Source organism: Nesoenas mayeri (genome assembly GCF_963082525.1).
Source record: "Nesoenas mayeri genome assembly, chromosome: 12".
NCBI lineage: Eukaryota > Metazoa > Chordata > Aves > Columbiformes > Columbidae > Nesoenas > Nesoenas mayeri.
In genome coordinates, this window is record NC_137547.1 from 12,524,842 (window position 1) to 12,539,837 (window position 14,996).

General features: G+C 39.3%; 1 protein-coding gene across 1 annotated transcript; it reads right to left on the bottom strand.

Annotated features, from left to right (window-relative positions):
- Positions 1 to 8: 8 nt before the first annotated feature.
- On the bottom strand, positions 9 to 9,016 carry LOC308044938 (receptor-interacting serine/threonine-protein kinase 2-like; the record flags this gene model as incomplete). The annotated part of the gene is made up of 11 exons (XM_080351922.1): positions 9 to 331; positions 1,610 to 1,765; positions 2,649 to 2,817; positions 2,954 to 3,022; positions 3,679 to 3,764; positions 4,523 to 4,684; positions 5,541 to 5,590; positions 7,415 to 7,563; positions 7,705 to 7,860; positions 8,059 to 8,212; positions 8,865 to 9,016. 11 exons carry the CDS (start codon positions 9,014 to 9,016, stop codon positions 9 to 11), a joined length of 1,626 nt encoding a protein of 541 aa, XP_080208048.1.
- Positions 9,017 to 14,996: the final 5,980 nt, after the last annotated feature.

Genomic DNA, 14,996 nt, shown 5'->3' on the forward strand with positions numbered 1-14,996 from the left:
GCAAAATGTCACAACAACAGCCTGTTTACCTTAGAAGGACAGTCTGGGCAATGGCTGCCTCGTCCCAGAGGACTGCATTTTGTCACCGAGAGTACAGTCACTACAACCTGTGCTGCCCGCTCTCCGAGGCAAAGGCAAGTGTCCAGCAATGCCCGAGCACGCCCAGTCACTGTGGGGTAAGAGGTAATTGTCTCGTAATCCATTCGGGACAACGTTTGCTGTGAGCGAAGGACATCAAGGATATGGTTGAGGCGTCCTTCTGTCATGCAGCTCAGTATGGTCTGTCTCTGGCAGGAGAGTATTTGACAGCAGTTTCCCTTGCAGCAAAGATCTTGAGTGAAAAGGAAACAAAATGAGATGAACCAAGTGCTCTTTTTTTCCAGAAGTTGTTAGCAAGTGTTATCAACACGAGAAATATAAATGCAGTAGAGGAAAGGAGTAGGAGGAGTTAGTTTATTTGCATTCTGTGTTCACAGCTAGTCTCAAAGTGTTTGTTCAAAACTCATGAAGATGAGGTTACAGAAAATAAGCGTTTCTGAAGATTATTAAATGGTCAGACTGTGTAAAGGAAGGAGATTTCCAAGTCTCACACTGTTCTGCTAGCATCTGTATCAAACTATATGCATATATGACATATATGAGAAAACAGGCAGTTCAGGGCAGCAGGGCTGTTTGAAACATGTATTGTGAAACTGGGAACTTGAATATATGTCAAAGCTGATCTAGTAGCAAAAGAAACACTCTTGGCAAAGTAATCAAGAGCTTTAGGTTCTATCTCTTTTCACAGACTGATTAGAATACTTAATGGTGACATTAGGGTTTTATAGCATGCAGTAAATACTATAGATCAAGAGAAAATCCATAACCAAAAGCCACTGTTGCTTTGGCGAATGTGCCTCTGTCATTCTGATCTCTGACTGTTGCCAGTAGAGTTCCGTGATGAATTTTTCCTGCATGAACTAGTCTCTTGATTTATTCAGAAATTACATCATCACTCACAAGTAAATTGAAATGGAGAAGGATGCGAAAACTGTCTTAGGCCAGTTTGCAAAAAGTTATCAAGTAGTTTTATGAGGCAGAGGCAGGCTTCACACATCAGAAGTTGGCCTTTTCTGCCTCTGTTCAGTAGGAAAAACTGACACCATGTAAGTAAGGAATTGAACAAACCTCCTCCTAGTCACCTCTTTCTGTAATCAATAGCTACTTTTGTAGAGGTATAGAATATACTGCTTAAAATCACAAAAAAAACAAAACAAAACAAAACCCAGACTTAAACAACTAGTGTCTTTCACATTTGATGTGTGCTATTTTTTTGTTTGTATTTTTATTATGGTCTTTTCAGAACTGTTTTCAGCCTGAATATGACCCTGGAAAAGATCAAGCCAATGTCCTCAATGCCTAATGCCTGAACTTCTCAGAACATAAGAGCAGCTACACACAAGTAGATTCATGCAATATTTTTATCAACTTTGGAGAAGTTATTACACTAAACACATGAAAGTGTGCACAAAATTTAGAGAGATCTGCGTACTCCAAACTTTAAACAATTTAATCACCAAGATGCGGCTAAGGAGAATACTGCCACCTCAAACGGGAAACAGGGTCTTACCTGTCACTGCTTGTTCAAGATGCGTAAGTTGTGGTCTGTGCTTAAGAGCCAGTGGTGGGTCCTTACGCTGACTGCTGTCTTTGCCTGCAGTTGAACCACACAGAGGAATCGTGCAAAAGGAATCGGATTTTCTGCTGTCAGAGCCTGCTGGGTGATCTAGAAAAAGTTTAAGATGAGACTGTTGAATTGAACAACAACAGAACATTATACATGTGTCAGCTACTGCAGAGGACTGGAACTGCAGTGAAAACTAACTCAAGAGCACTTAGTTATTATCAGCTTTCTTTGGGCCCTTGCTAATACATCATTATGCCTAGGAAGATTTTGGCATATGTTACTACACACATCTGACTTTTTCAAACTGTCTGTAGGAATTAGTTTCTGAACTTATGGAATATATATTCTGTCCTTAAGTCTGACAGCTACTAATCAGAACTGAAATGGAAATGCAGATGTTCCTATAAGTGAACTGACTTCCTATGACTCAACTTTTGTATCTAAAGGCATGAGGAATACAGAAAAAGCTTTTAAGGAAATGTGTCACTTGACACACATTTAAACACTTTGACAGGAAAAATCCACATTGGAAAGGCAAAGGAAGTTATTTACATAGATTGGTGATTACCAGGAATCATTCACATGTTCCTGGCAGCACATTTTTTTAAAACATCTCTTTTTTATTAGCAGATTACAAAAAGCAGGTATTCCTGGTGGCAGTGTGGTTCCCGCTGGGGACTTGTTCAGTCAGAACCAACAGGCAGTATTTGATGTGCAAGGGAAAGGCAGCTGTACATTACAGGTCAGGCTTCTAAAATGATTTACCAGAAGAAGCTTTTTGATCTATACACTTAATGAAATGGGATTGTGGCACCTCTGGTTTTCTACAGTGAACTCATGCTTCAGGTGATACCAGTAGAGGACACAGCTGTAGTCTGAAAAGGGACAGTTTTACAGGGAAAATAACATGTATATGGAAAAACTGGTCATATTTATCCTTTTCTTAGAAAAGTTGGAGCTGAATACATTTCAAGATAGAGACCTTTCTTTGTTGTTGTGTTCTGTTTGATAGTATTTGACAGAACCGTCTCAGGAATGTTTTCTCTTCCTGCATTATTTGCATCGCTATCAACTAGAATAGTTGACAGACTTGGCGCTACAAAAGGAATTTTCTTGCTGATTCCATGGTTGGGTTTCGGTGAACAGATGACCTGAAAAAAATCAAAATAGAGAAGAATTCTTAGAAACTTTTGCCCCAAAACCTTTTCTAGGCAATTTTCTCTTGGAATATAATGAACATAAGCAGCTTATGAAGTGCTATTGTAAGACTCTCATGTCATGACTCACCTCTGAATTGCACATGCCCGTCTGCAGCGTGTATGTTTGTGAACCTTTGCATGCATTAAGTGCTGTCTCCTGGAAAAAATAGCACAGTAGCTCTAGTCAGTATACATATGGTTTATTTAATGCACAGTTGTCAGGAGCAAGAATTTATATATATATAATACGTATTATATTCTTAGGTACGTTGATATATAGTAACAGTGGATTGCACAGAGCAGTTTTGCATTTTAACACATGTAAGCAGATGTAGAATCTAACACAACTCTACCCTGTTACTGTTTCTGGTGTTTCAAGTTTATTTTAAACCCCAGTTTTGACTTTAAGTTTCTAAACAGCAGGTCTGTCTTGTATTTTGGAATAAATAGCTTCTTACCAGTACATGCAACAAAAATTAACCTTGGTTCTAGCCCTAATCTGATCTACTCGAGGCTGATATTTGTTTTCAGTCACATGGGTTTGCCAGTCTGACTACAGCTGGTGACTAGAAAGAAACTGTCATATTTTTATAATCCCAGGTAGCATTCAACATGGTTGCTAGAGAGCCTCATAATACCTATATTCTACAATTCCTGAATGAACCTGAAGTGCTGAAGGGTACTCTCCAGCTCTCTGGCATTTCTAATAAAACAATGAAAACAAAACCTTCCCTGGTTTTGGACCACAAAGACTGTAACTGAAAGAATCAGGTAATGTCCTCGTAGGAGACCAAAACTTAATTTTGCACTAACCTTTGCATCCATTAGATTGTAGACTGCAGTGGAAATTGCCTCCTTATTTATACTAGTCAAAATTCCATTTAGAAGGTCTGCACATTCTGTAGGGAGAATAAAGCATTTTCAATACCACGTTGCATACGAAGTGTGTATATATTTAGGCTTCAGTGTATTGCAACTAACTTCACTATTAAGATGAGTAGCTGGATGAACTACACAAAATTAGTTTAATAGAACTTCCACCTCATACCTCCTACTGGTTTTCTTTTTGAACTGATCTTAAAGAACAGTTACAGTCACATTAAAATCATGTTTTCTTAAATGTTCATACAGATGTAGTGGACTTACTTGCAAAAGGTTTACACATGATTGTATAAATCTGTTGCAATAAAGGTTTATGTGAATCACTTCCTCAGCACTTGCATATTGCAACTTTGAAAATTGGCTCCAAAATCCTCAAATATCACAATTTTAACATTTCTTGGCTATCTTTTTAGAAACAGAAGATAAATTTAACAGTTCTGCTAAAATAAACAAGGATTACACACTTCAAAAAGAAACTAGTTATGCATTGGAATCAAGACAGGTTGATATTTGTTGAAATAGTGTGTATATAGCCGACAATATTGCTTCCTTTATTTGCACTCACTTTTGCTTTGCATGGAACACAATTTTGGAGATAAGTATGCCACCTCCGGTAGGAAGCTTCTGTTAGAAAAACCATCTACAGTACTCTGATGATCTGAAGGCTGCTTTGCCTTCCACATCAGTTCTGTCATTGATACAGAGCGCTAGAGCGATGTTCCCAGATTTGTTCTCCATAACAAATCCTGCAAAAAAAGCAAACCCTGCATGTTACCTGCAGCACGTGGTCTGGAATCTGGATCCTGATGCCAGCACAGAGCGATAAGGTACAACAATCTGTTCCTCTCTGGCAAATTGCTTGGTATAAACTTTTCTGAAATGCCAGGGCGCAAACTGCTGCAGATTCCTGTCAAAACTTCCAGCAGGGTTGCCTGACCTGCAATTTAAAGGAAAAATGTCACTGCAAAAAAACATTAAGTACCTCAGAACTCTGTTAAAATGATATTCAGCAGTGAATATTTAGTGCATTTTAAAACAAACAATGCTTTTAAAAGCAAAAATAAAAAATACGTGAACACACTTGTAAAATAGATGCGTTAACCTTTAACAATAATCAAAGCTACTTATTGCAACAGGCTGGATCAGAATAAAGAACTCTGTCCAAATAATAAGTCACCAATGGCTATGTGTACACACAGTGTAAACTTCATGCACAGATACCTTATGTATACATGTAATGTTATGAGTATATTCTAAGCACACAGTTTTACATAAAGCCTTATACCTGCATTATAAGTCCTATCGTACAAAAAACCCCATAAATATCTACTTTGGGCAGCCACAAGATGGCAGCCATAAGCTGTGTGAGCATTGGGATGCTATTCCGTGCAGTATTTCTGAAAGGTCTTCAGCCTGTAAATGCATCAGTCCTTCTATTTTGCCATGCAGAATGGAGCCCATAGCAAAGAAGCCTTTAGTTGATTTGCAGGCCATGAAACAGGTATCATTCCTAGACTGGGACAATTATTACATAATGCTTTGCAAATTAAGTTCTTTAAAACTGCTCACACTTTCACCTAAGAAACACCTGCTTCTTTGGAAACACTGAGGATTTGTTGAATGATTCTAATCTTTACATCCTGCAACGTGGAGCTCTGTGCTGTAGCAGGAATAGAAGGCAAAGGGACATCTGGAACAACTCTGCTGGTTGTATCATAATTTCTCTACAAGAAGGGAATTTGTGAAAAAGATTAGGGCAACATAAAGTCTGCACGAACAACAGGGATAAATACCTTCGAAAGGTTTCCGTCTGCTTAGGCTCTCCCAACACAGTATTCCAAAGCTGGGGAAAAATAGCAACAACAAAACAGTGAAAGACCATTCAGTAATTTGCAATCTGTATCTATGTTCTCTGTTCCAAGAGCAAGTTCATTTGTTTAATAGAAAGGAGTTTTTCAATACAAAGTCAATCCAAGTCTTTCCTAATTTGATGAGGTCCTTTTTTCTGCATTACTAAGCTTCAGTTTTCAAATGAGCTGTTCTTAAAAAATTCTGATTTATTGCTTGTGGTTTTTTTTAAACATAGGATCAATTAGATTTCAGTTTACCACCTTATCTCCCTTTGCTCTTATGAATTTCAGAACCTTCTGTTCTCCTTTGTAATTTTTGTTTTCAAGTAATTTAAATAGCAACTGCAAGAGCTGGACTTTTCAGCAGATACTGACAAGCACATCAGTTAACCCACTTGGTTCTGACCCACTGTGTCTTTATTTTCTTCAGCAAATTTTCATAGAGCTCCAAATGCCTTTTTCCTTTTCTAACGTCCTACGAAATATTCCAGTGATATCATAGATCTACATATATAACCCACAACTCAGATGGTATAAAGTAGAGTTTGATAAAAAGCTCAGTCTGCAAAATCAGAGGCAGAGCAAGGAAGCTGCTGGAAGAGAGAAAGCAGGATGAGTCAGAAGCAAAGCAATCAAGGGGAAGAAGCAGTTCTAGGATAAACTTATCCGTTTACTCATACATCTTGATGTAGTACTGAATTGCAATGTTTAGAAGAACCTCCTCGTCTGCCTTATTTCTGCATAAAACCTGAAAGTGCTTTTACTTAGGTATCCTCTAGGAAAGTATTAATGAAATGTGGACACACATGTAACTTACAGGTACTTAAGTAATATTTCATATATGACACATACTTTTGTTTGTTGCACCACTGTCTAGACATGCACCTATCTCATGCACTGAGTCACATCTGAGCATCTAAAATTATATAAGAATAACATGCTGGAAGATGAATTATGCCACCTGAAAATAAATGACCACTCTCTTTCTGTGCAAAAATCTTGTGTTTATGAATATCAGACTAGTCACATTATTTATAGGTCTCCTCAAGTGCATGCATTATCTGACTCATCTTAGAGCCTGCCTCCGTGACAATAAAGCAGGAGTTTAAATTTGCTGCCTCCATAAAAGCTCCGAGAGCAGCAGAGTGGTCATGCTTAAAAGTTATTTATAGTGTTAATCCAGAGGCTCTGTGTGCCGGTTGTAAAGATGAATGTCCATGCAGAAAACAGGTTCAATTTGAGGTTCTCTTATTTACTGATGCAACTGCAAAGCATGTAACATATCCAAAAAGGACATGTGTTAGCAGGAAGTCTTCCTCCTTTGTATAAAACACCTTAGTTAAAAAGTAGGAGTGCTTGAGTTGGCTCAGTAGACTATTCCAGCAGAGATTCCATAGGACTTTAATGAGACCCTATGGAGAGAAAGGTCTTATTTTTATCCGGGCCTCATCTGGGCATCAGCAGTTCTTCCCAAAACTAAAGCCATGCTTAGAAACAACGTGAGTTGTAGTTATTAGGTTTCTAAATGTACATGAAAAAATTTTTGCATCTATATTACACTTTTTAAACATTTATGTCTGTTGTATAATTCCTATGGTGAACTTTGAGAACTGCTCTTAAGCTTGGTATATTTTTCACCAAATATGGGGGATTTCAAATTTAATTCACTGCTGTAATTGGTCTCATGTGGAATACTATCCTACTGCACTATGTAGATCTGGTGTTTTTACTGTAGTGTCTTTGAAAATAAGTATTTCAGCAACGTTATAGAATGTAACAAGGACTAGGTATGACCTGCCCTTAAAAATCCCATTCACCTGTAAATGTCACCTTCCTGGGAAGGACGGCCTCCTTCGAGTATCTCAGGAGGGAGGTACACTAAGTCCTGGCAGTTTCTCTGGTTGCAGTTCTGCAGGTCTGACCTCAGTTGTTGTTTCCGCCAGTTGGTCAGACCATAATCTGATATCTACAGAGATGGAAGAAAAAGCAAATATTAGAAACAATACCTCAAGTCTCTATATTAAATGTTGGCTGTTAGGGTAAATATATGCAACGATAGGATGATCACTGGATATTACATTAAAAGGCTACAAGTAGAAGGTCCCACCTTGGCTCTGTACTGCGTATCCAAAAGCACATTGGAAGGTCTGAGGCTGCCGTGGCAGAACGCTGGCCCCAGGCTGTGGAGGTGATGGAGCCCTTCAGCCACATCCGACAGGATTCTTAGAAGCAGCGGGGACGGAACTTCTGGGTACAGCTGATGCTAAGTAACACAAAATACATGTTTTGGTAGTGTGAAATGGTTCCTATTCACACTTTTATTTGACAATAAACAGAAATACAATACGGAAGTTAAAGAACAGATTGACTGTGACTTCTGGTCTGTAATTTTCGTGTTGGTTGTTCTCTTCTGGTTGACCTTGTAATTAATTTCATCACATAAAAGATGAGTTTTATGTACCTCGTGGATGAGTGAGTGGAGGGATCCATTGTTCATCCATTCAGTCACTATTCCCACCAGCCCACGGTACTGGTAAATCCCAAGAGGAGGCAGGAGCCGTTCAGATTCATAGCGTCTGACTTCTGTTAGATCCTGAAGTAGCAACTTCCACTCCCTGTGATGCCAAATCGGGATAGCAGGTTAAATCCAAAGCAAAGCAAAATGTTGTTTTCTGTAACTTCAACTATTTTGTTGATATATTTTCCCTAGGATATATTTTCCCTAAAATGCTTCGGTCTTGCTTCATCAAAAGTAGTTTGTGGTTATAATTGGGAACTTTCTGTGTTTTTATTGCACATTGGAATTTTGTGGTCAGCAGGCTGACACCCATCAGTTCCTGCTCACTTGTTTTTATAATTACGACATTTACACATCTCACTGCCCTGTAACCCTGACCATTGTCCCTCCTTCCTCCCATTTCTCTGTTCCCTCACCTGTATCTGCTGTTATAGATTGAATTCAACTGAGATCTCCTCAGGGACTTCCATAAAGCCGTAATACCACAGCATGCTGAGTACTAACCATCAGGGTTGGTAGATATAGTAGCGATAATGTAAGCTCTACTTCTATAAACATTTGTAAGAGACCATAGAGCTTGTTTCTTAGCACACTTGCTCCCAGCTTGCCTCTTGGCTAGTCGGGATTTCTAGGAATGGGGATATGTGTAGGGATCAGATGATCCAGGGCATGTCACGATTCATTCTGTGCCATCGCTGCAGGTCTCTGTTGCCCACCTGCAGGGTTAGGGGGCCAAATAAGACACGTACCTCTCTGGAGTGGCCTGGCTGGTCAGCAGCTTCACCGAGATGTGGGTGTTCCAAGAGATATGAAAGGCTTTGAGTGCAAAGCCTGAGCCTGTCCTGGTCAAAGTAAAGCTATCCAAATCTTCCTGGGCTACTACAGGTAATGATTTGGCCATTTCTTGATAGCTGGCTTGGGGAGGAAAAAGGCAGAAAAGAAAATAAAGTAAGGACTACTTTTTGTCACCACTACCAGAGCTCAGTGAGGTTGCACCGCCCCTTTCTTCCCAAATAACTATTACTCTAATCCAACAGGCTTCCTTTTACCACTCTGCGTCAGACTTTCCTTATAAAGACAGGAAAAATGTGCTAATTGCAAAGGAGTGTCTGGACCGTAACTTGCCATCTGAAGCTTCAAGGTACTAATTAATTCCTTGTTATTGCCATCTGATGACTTTGAAAAGTTGGGCCATTATTTAAAATATACAATGTGATTTTAAAGTGATACTGAATTATATAGACAACAAACCAGTTAATCTTACAGGTACACACCTGACGAAGTTTCCCCACTTCCCATAAAAAAGGCAATTATTGAGTAACTCATGTCAGTGTGTTCTGCATCATTCTTACATATCTTCTTTAATACAGGATCACATGTCAGTGCAAAAGCAAGGTAAAAGGCATATTCCCTGCTGCTGTAACTTGGCAGAACTCTACTAAATTGAGCTGTGTCTTTATAGCAGCCACTAATTTAGCCAACAGTCTCTCTATACAGTACCTCTCTAAGACCATCTCAATGTCTCAGACACATTGCATAGCACATGGATTAGAGATAACTTCTGCAAAGCATCTCTGTGTTATTTCGTGAGTAACATTTTTAATTACCTCTGTGAAGCTGTATTAGGCTAGAGATAACCAAAAGTCAGTGGTGAAACAGAAAAACAAGCAAACTAGGAAAACCGATTAAATAAAACCATTGGTAAGGATTACTGCAAGATCAGTGGTCAGTGAGTCAGAAGAACTCAAACAGGAATATTCCCTTCAGGATCCAGTAGACCATGGCTGGAGAAGGGAACACACGAGGGAACTGGAGTAACAGGGCCAAAAACTTGAAGTAACCAGTAAGGACTGCTTAGTGTGAATTATGTCCTGGAAGACGGGCTCTACAAAAAGAGCTTCTGGGATGCAGAAGGCCTGAAAGTCTTCTGACTTTGAGCAGATCACTTGTTCTACAGGAGTAAAATAGAAACAAAGCCCTGAATATAAATTAGCCTGTCCTTGTGGCTGATCTGTTTCTAGTTCATGACCAATTTATTTTCAGTCAATCTCAGTATTTCACTTGTGCCATGCAGGCATGTTCACTATCACAGAGGGCTACTAAGCTCTGTTTTTGCATCTAACCACAATCAAAATGCAAATAAAAATTCAGCAGCTGATTTACCAGTTCAGCTTCACCAGTATTTGATTCTGGTAGGAAAGCACAGTTGAACTTTGTGCTAGATTATTGTAGTTTGAAAGCAGTACCTGCCTTAGGTGCTTTTCTTGTAGAATAAATCCAATAAGGTATGAGGCTGACAGGCAAGTTAAGAATTTCATAAAATTTTAGAAGGTTCTTCTGAATGAAGAAAGAAATTTCGAATGAGCTACTTAAAGTTGCAGAGGCAGAGCACACAGATCTACAAATCCTAAATATAAAGGAGGTAATCAAAAGGCTGGCAAAATTGTCTCATTTTTATTAAACACTATGATAAATAATCGTTTAAATAGCCAAAATAATTTACTCAACTCCAAATGTAGTACAAGGAAGATCAAACAACAAATATAGGATCTAAGCCATTTTTGAAATTATCTGTTCCTATTTGAAATTGAATCAAGTAAAACTATAACAGTTTTTTAAACTCTTACTAACTGGCTACTTAGATTTAAAAAACCCTAGTCGTCAGCTCCTATTTGGATTTGTGAAACCTAATTTAACTGGAGATTTTCAAAAAACAAAACTAAAACCACATCACGCTTCCTCTGTTATAAACCATGACATGCCAAGCACCATTGTCCCTGTGTTTGTGTATCTTCTTCTTTACCCAGACTGAGAGTGAGCTTCTGAGAATCTCCAAGAGTTTCACCCTAAAATGAGAGATCCTTTATTTATCAAGGGTGCTGTCCAGATTCCTGAAGCAGTTAGAGGGACTAATTATGGAATATAGGACAATCATGGAATTACAGATAACAAAGTCTCTCTCTACCGCCTACATTGCAAGTTTGGTACCAAAGCCATTTTATCAATAGTTCTGCTCGTTTGAATGCTTTTACTCCTGGACCCTTTTAAAAACTCACTATCAAACCACAAGCCCAATATTTCTTAGGTGACCTGTGCAATGAAGGGTTTCATATTCTGTTTTAGTAAGAGGCTAAAAGTCTCAGCTTTGTCATCTTCCCCTAGTTGGGCAGGAGGGAGACTGCTGTAAAAGCATTTATTTCAAGTTTCTAATGATAAAGGTAATTTTAAAAAAGTAATTCATAGAAAAGATGTTTTCCTTAGTATGAGCAAAATTCTACATTGTGCTCATACTCAGACGTCTCAATAGAAGAAATTGGAAACAAAAATCGACTTACCTCCGTAAATACAGGCATAAAAGGTGCGGAACGATGGAGTGAAACTGCTGCAGATACTAAGAGCGAGTTGGCTTGGAACTGCGTTCAAACACAGCTCGAGCTTTCCTGCATGAGTCAGCTGCGTTGTTGATCCCTCCTTTTATTGGCTGCCTGCAAACATCTAAAATTTCCTGGTCGGATATACAAACTGTAACTCTTTAGTGACTGCAGATGGCTTTTCAGGCTCATTTGTTAACTGCCTGTAATTAATGAGAGCAATTACAGAAAAAGAGGTTGGATTGCTGCCTTTTCCACAATGAGGAATGCCAAGAGGGAAAACTATCTAGCAGTGAAAAACACCGTAGTAGATACAGCCTAGATACAGAAGCATGTAGAGCTGCAGGCAGATCGTGCAGCTGATGCTTATCTCTGCAGTAGATCAAGCCAACAACACGAGTACGAAATCCCTTTAAACTTTTTGGGTCAAATTGATCTTAAAACAGGGTTAAAATTGCAAATTTTTTTTCTACTTACAAGGTAACATTAGGTTGCAAAGAAAAACTAAGGGTCATTTGGCTGGCAGGTAGCCCTGCTGAAAAGGTTTTTGGGGTTATGGTGGAAGCTGAGTTGATCCTGAGCTAATAGTGTGCTCGTCACAAGGGGGGAAATTGCATACTGGGCTTTGTTAGAAATGCAGTCAGCAAAGTGAGAGAAGTCACTGTGCCTCAGTACTCAGAAATGTTTGGGCTGCATCTGAAATAACTGCAGTCAGCTTTGGAGCCCTCAGTTCAGAGAAAATGTTGAGAAACTGGGAAGGATGCAGTAAAGAGCTACCAAGATGGGGCCCTGAAGCACATGTCTTCCGAGGAGACGTGGAGGGAGCCAGTCTTGTTTAGTCAGGTGAAGGAGGCTGAGGGGGTCTACTAGAGGTCAGTAATGAAGTAACGAAGGTCAGTAATGAAGATGGAACCAAACTCTTCTCCATAGTAGCAGATAACAACCAGTGGCACAGGTAGATATCTCTACTTCAGATGTTCAAGCCAGATGCTAGAAAAAGTTTTTTCGCCAGGTGGGTAATGCAGGGCTGGAATGAACCACGCAGGCTGCAGAGTCTCCATCTTTTCGGGTTTTCTAGACTCAGCTATACAATGCCACAGCTGACCTGATCCAGGAGAATGCTGGGCTAGAAAATGCCAAAAGTCCAGAATATCTTTCATTTTGTGAAAGCTGTGTAAGGCCTAATTGTGTTCCTGCTAGACCTCTGGCATATACATTCATACTAAAGGTTGATGGGACTGTTGGATGTAGGATAGAGACTTCAGGAGAAAGCACTCATTTCAGCTGATCTCATTTATTCAAACTTCCCGCTCCATGAAGATTGTCTTTATTTATAGAGTCTGACGTTAAAAACAGTGTCAGTCAATGAGGCTCTGTCCACAGACTGCTGTTGGTTTTGGATCAAATCCTAACCCCCCAACAGGGAGGGAACAAGCAGTAGGGCAGTTACCTAATCCTCCTATGATCACAGGAAAGTCCCTTTTGTCTAAAAATCATGTGGCCGGGGCTCTGTGGCCCAAGAGGAAGCACACTACAAGTAGGAAGTGTGGAGTATGCTTTCAAGTACAATGCGTTAACTCCTGGCAGCTGTAGCTATCTGACCAGCATCAGCTTTCCATGCCCTCTCCAAAAGTGAAACTAGTATGAGGGAGCTGAAGTAGCAAAGGTAAAACAAGTGGGCTGTAACAGTCCTGGAGAAGGCTGGAAGAATGTCAGGTTGCTGTGGCCACAGGATCCTCCTCCCCTTACCTTGGATTTATCACCACCACATCCATTTGTGTTCCTAGTCTACGGTTCTATAAAAAGTGAATTGAAAATGTTTTCCCCTGTTTGATGTATTAGCCTTTCAGGCTCGGATTGCACTGCAGCACAATCACAGCTGTTCAAAATTCTTACAACTTATAAAAGAAACTTCTTAGGGGGAGCTTTGTAGACAGTTTGAAGGCCTTAATTTTGCAGAAATTCTTTTACACTTAAAGTAGCCTTAGGTACTTCTATATTTTTAGAATATCACATGCTGGGGAAGCAGAGTACTGGAACAATCCTGCATTTCTTTACTCCTTTTGACTATTGTTTTCAGCTTTAAAAAGCCTCATTATAAAACTATAAAGCTTAATTTTAATCCACATTTGGAGAAAGCAGAAATGTACAGGCCAATTTGCAGTGCAGGTCTGAGCTGATTAAACATCATTATTATTGAGCATGTTAATTAAAAAGAATCAGTATTTTACCTACACATAATTTATCCAGAGAAATTGAAAGCCTTTCACATAATATGCAAGCTTATAGATAACAGGCAAAGAGAAAACCTCTATAGGCTCACACAAGGGCTGTGCAGTAATTAAATGAAAATAAGGAAACTAAATTTTAGTTTGACTGTCAGTAGGTTGTTGGGCTCTTTGTGTTTTATTTTCCTGTTAATTATGGAAAATACACAGAATAAAGCTTCCCAGCAAGGAATAACGGGCAAGACAGACACTGAATCTTTCTAATCTCCTATGTATAGGATTTCTTCATTGCCATACAGATACCTAAATACAGAGATACTGGAGAAGTACAGAGAGCTCTTGCCAAATCCAGTAGGATTACCTAGATGATGCCTAGAGATTGTGTGTTGTCATCAAGGACAGGGAAAGACCGAGATCATAACAGAAACACGACCAGGTGCTCTTCTGACCACATACAAGGCAACAACAAGCAGGAAGGTAATCTGAAGAGAACTTAAGATGCCCATTATGCAAGTGTCTCCAGGATTCCTTATTTCGTGAGTGAATCCAACCCTCACAGCAGCATTGGAATTGCACACAGCAGACGGTGTCTGATTAACTGCAGGAGGAACTTGGAGACAGAATATTATTTCTCATATGTACATTTGTTCATGCTAAATGACAGCCCAAGTCTTTCAGATGAGCCATGGATCTAAAAAGTCCAAAGACCAGTTTTATTTCATTCAGAAGACATGCAAAACTCTGAGCCTCTGAGTGTCAAAGAACAAAGAGTAAAAAACCACTATATTTAAACTTTTCAAAGGGTCCAAAGAAGGTCTTTTAAAACCTAAACATAACAATGCAAGAAGAACTAGAACATTTGCTTTTTCAATCCAAACTGGGTTTCGTGGCTCACTCACAAGCTGAAACAGTACATAGGGAACACAAACACATCCTTAACATCCTAAAAGTAGAAATAATAGTCATGCCTAAAGGATAACACAGTTTGACATGAGTGGTTTATAGCTCTCCCCCTCATAATAGCCACACAGAGTGAACCCAGTTACAATCAGATTTAAAACAAATTGGAAGCTTTACAAGAAGCATAAGACAAAGCCACAGTGTAAGACAGAGCATTAATAGAGTATGCGTGATAAAAGAATGACACAGTACCAGAAGATCGAAGCATTACCATGACCCAAATACCAAAGTCTCTGATGCGTGTTCAGTAAATATTTCACTTTGATATTTTCGAAGAGGTCCATCATCATTTCTCAGTCTGGTTATTCCAGTTGGGCATCTA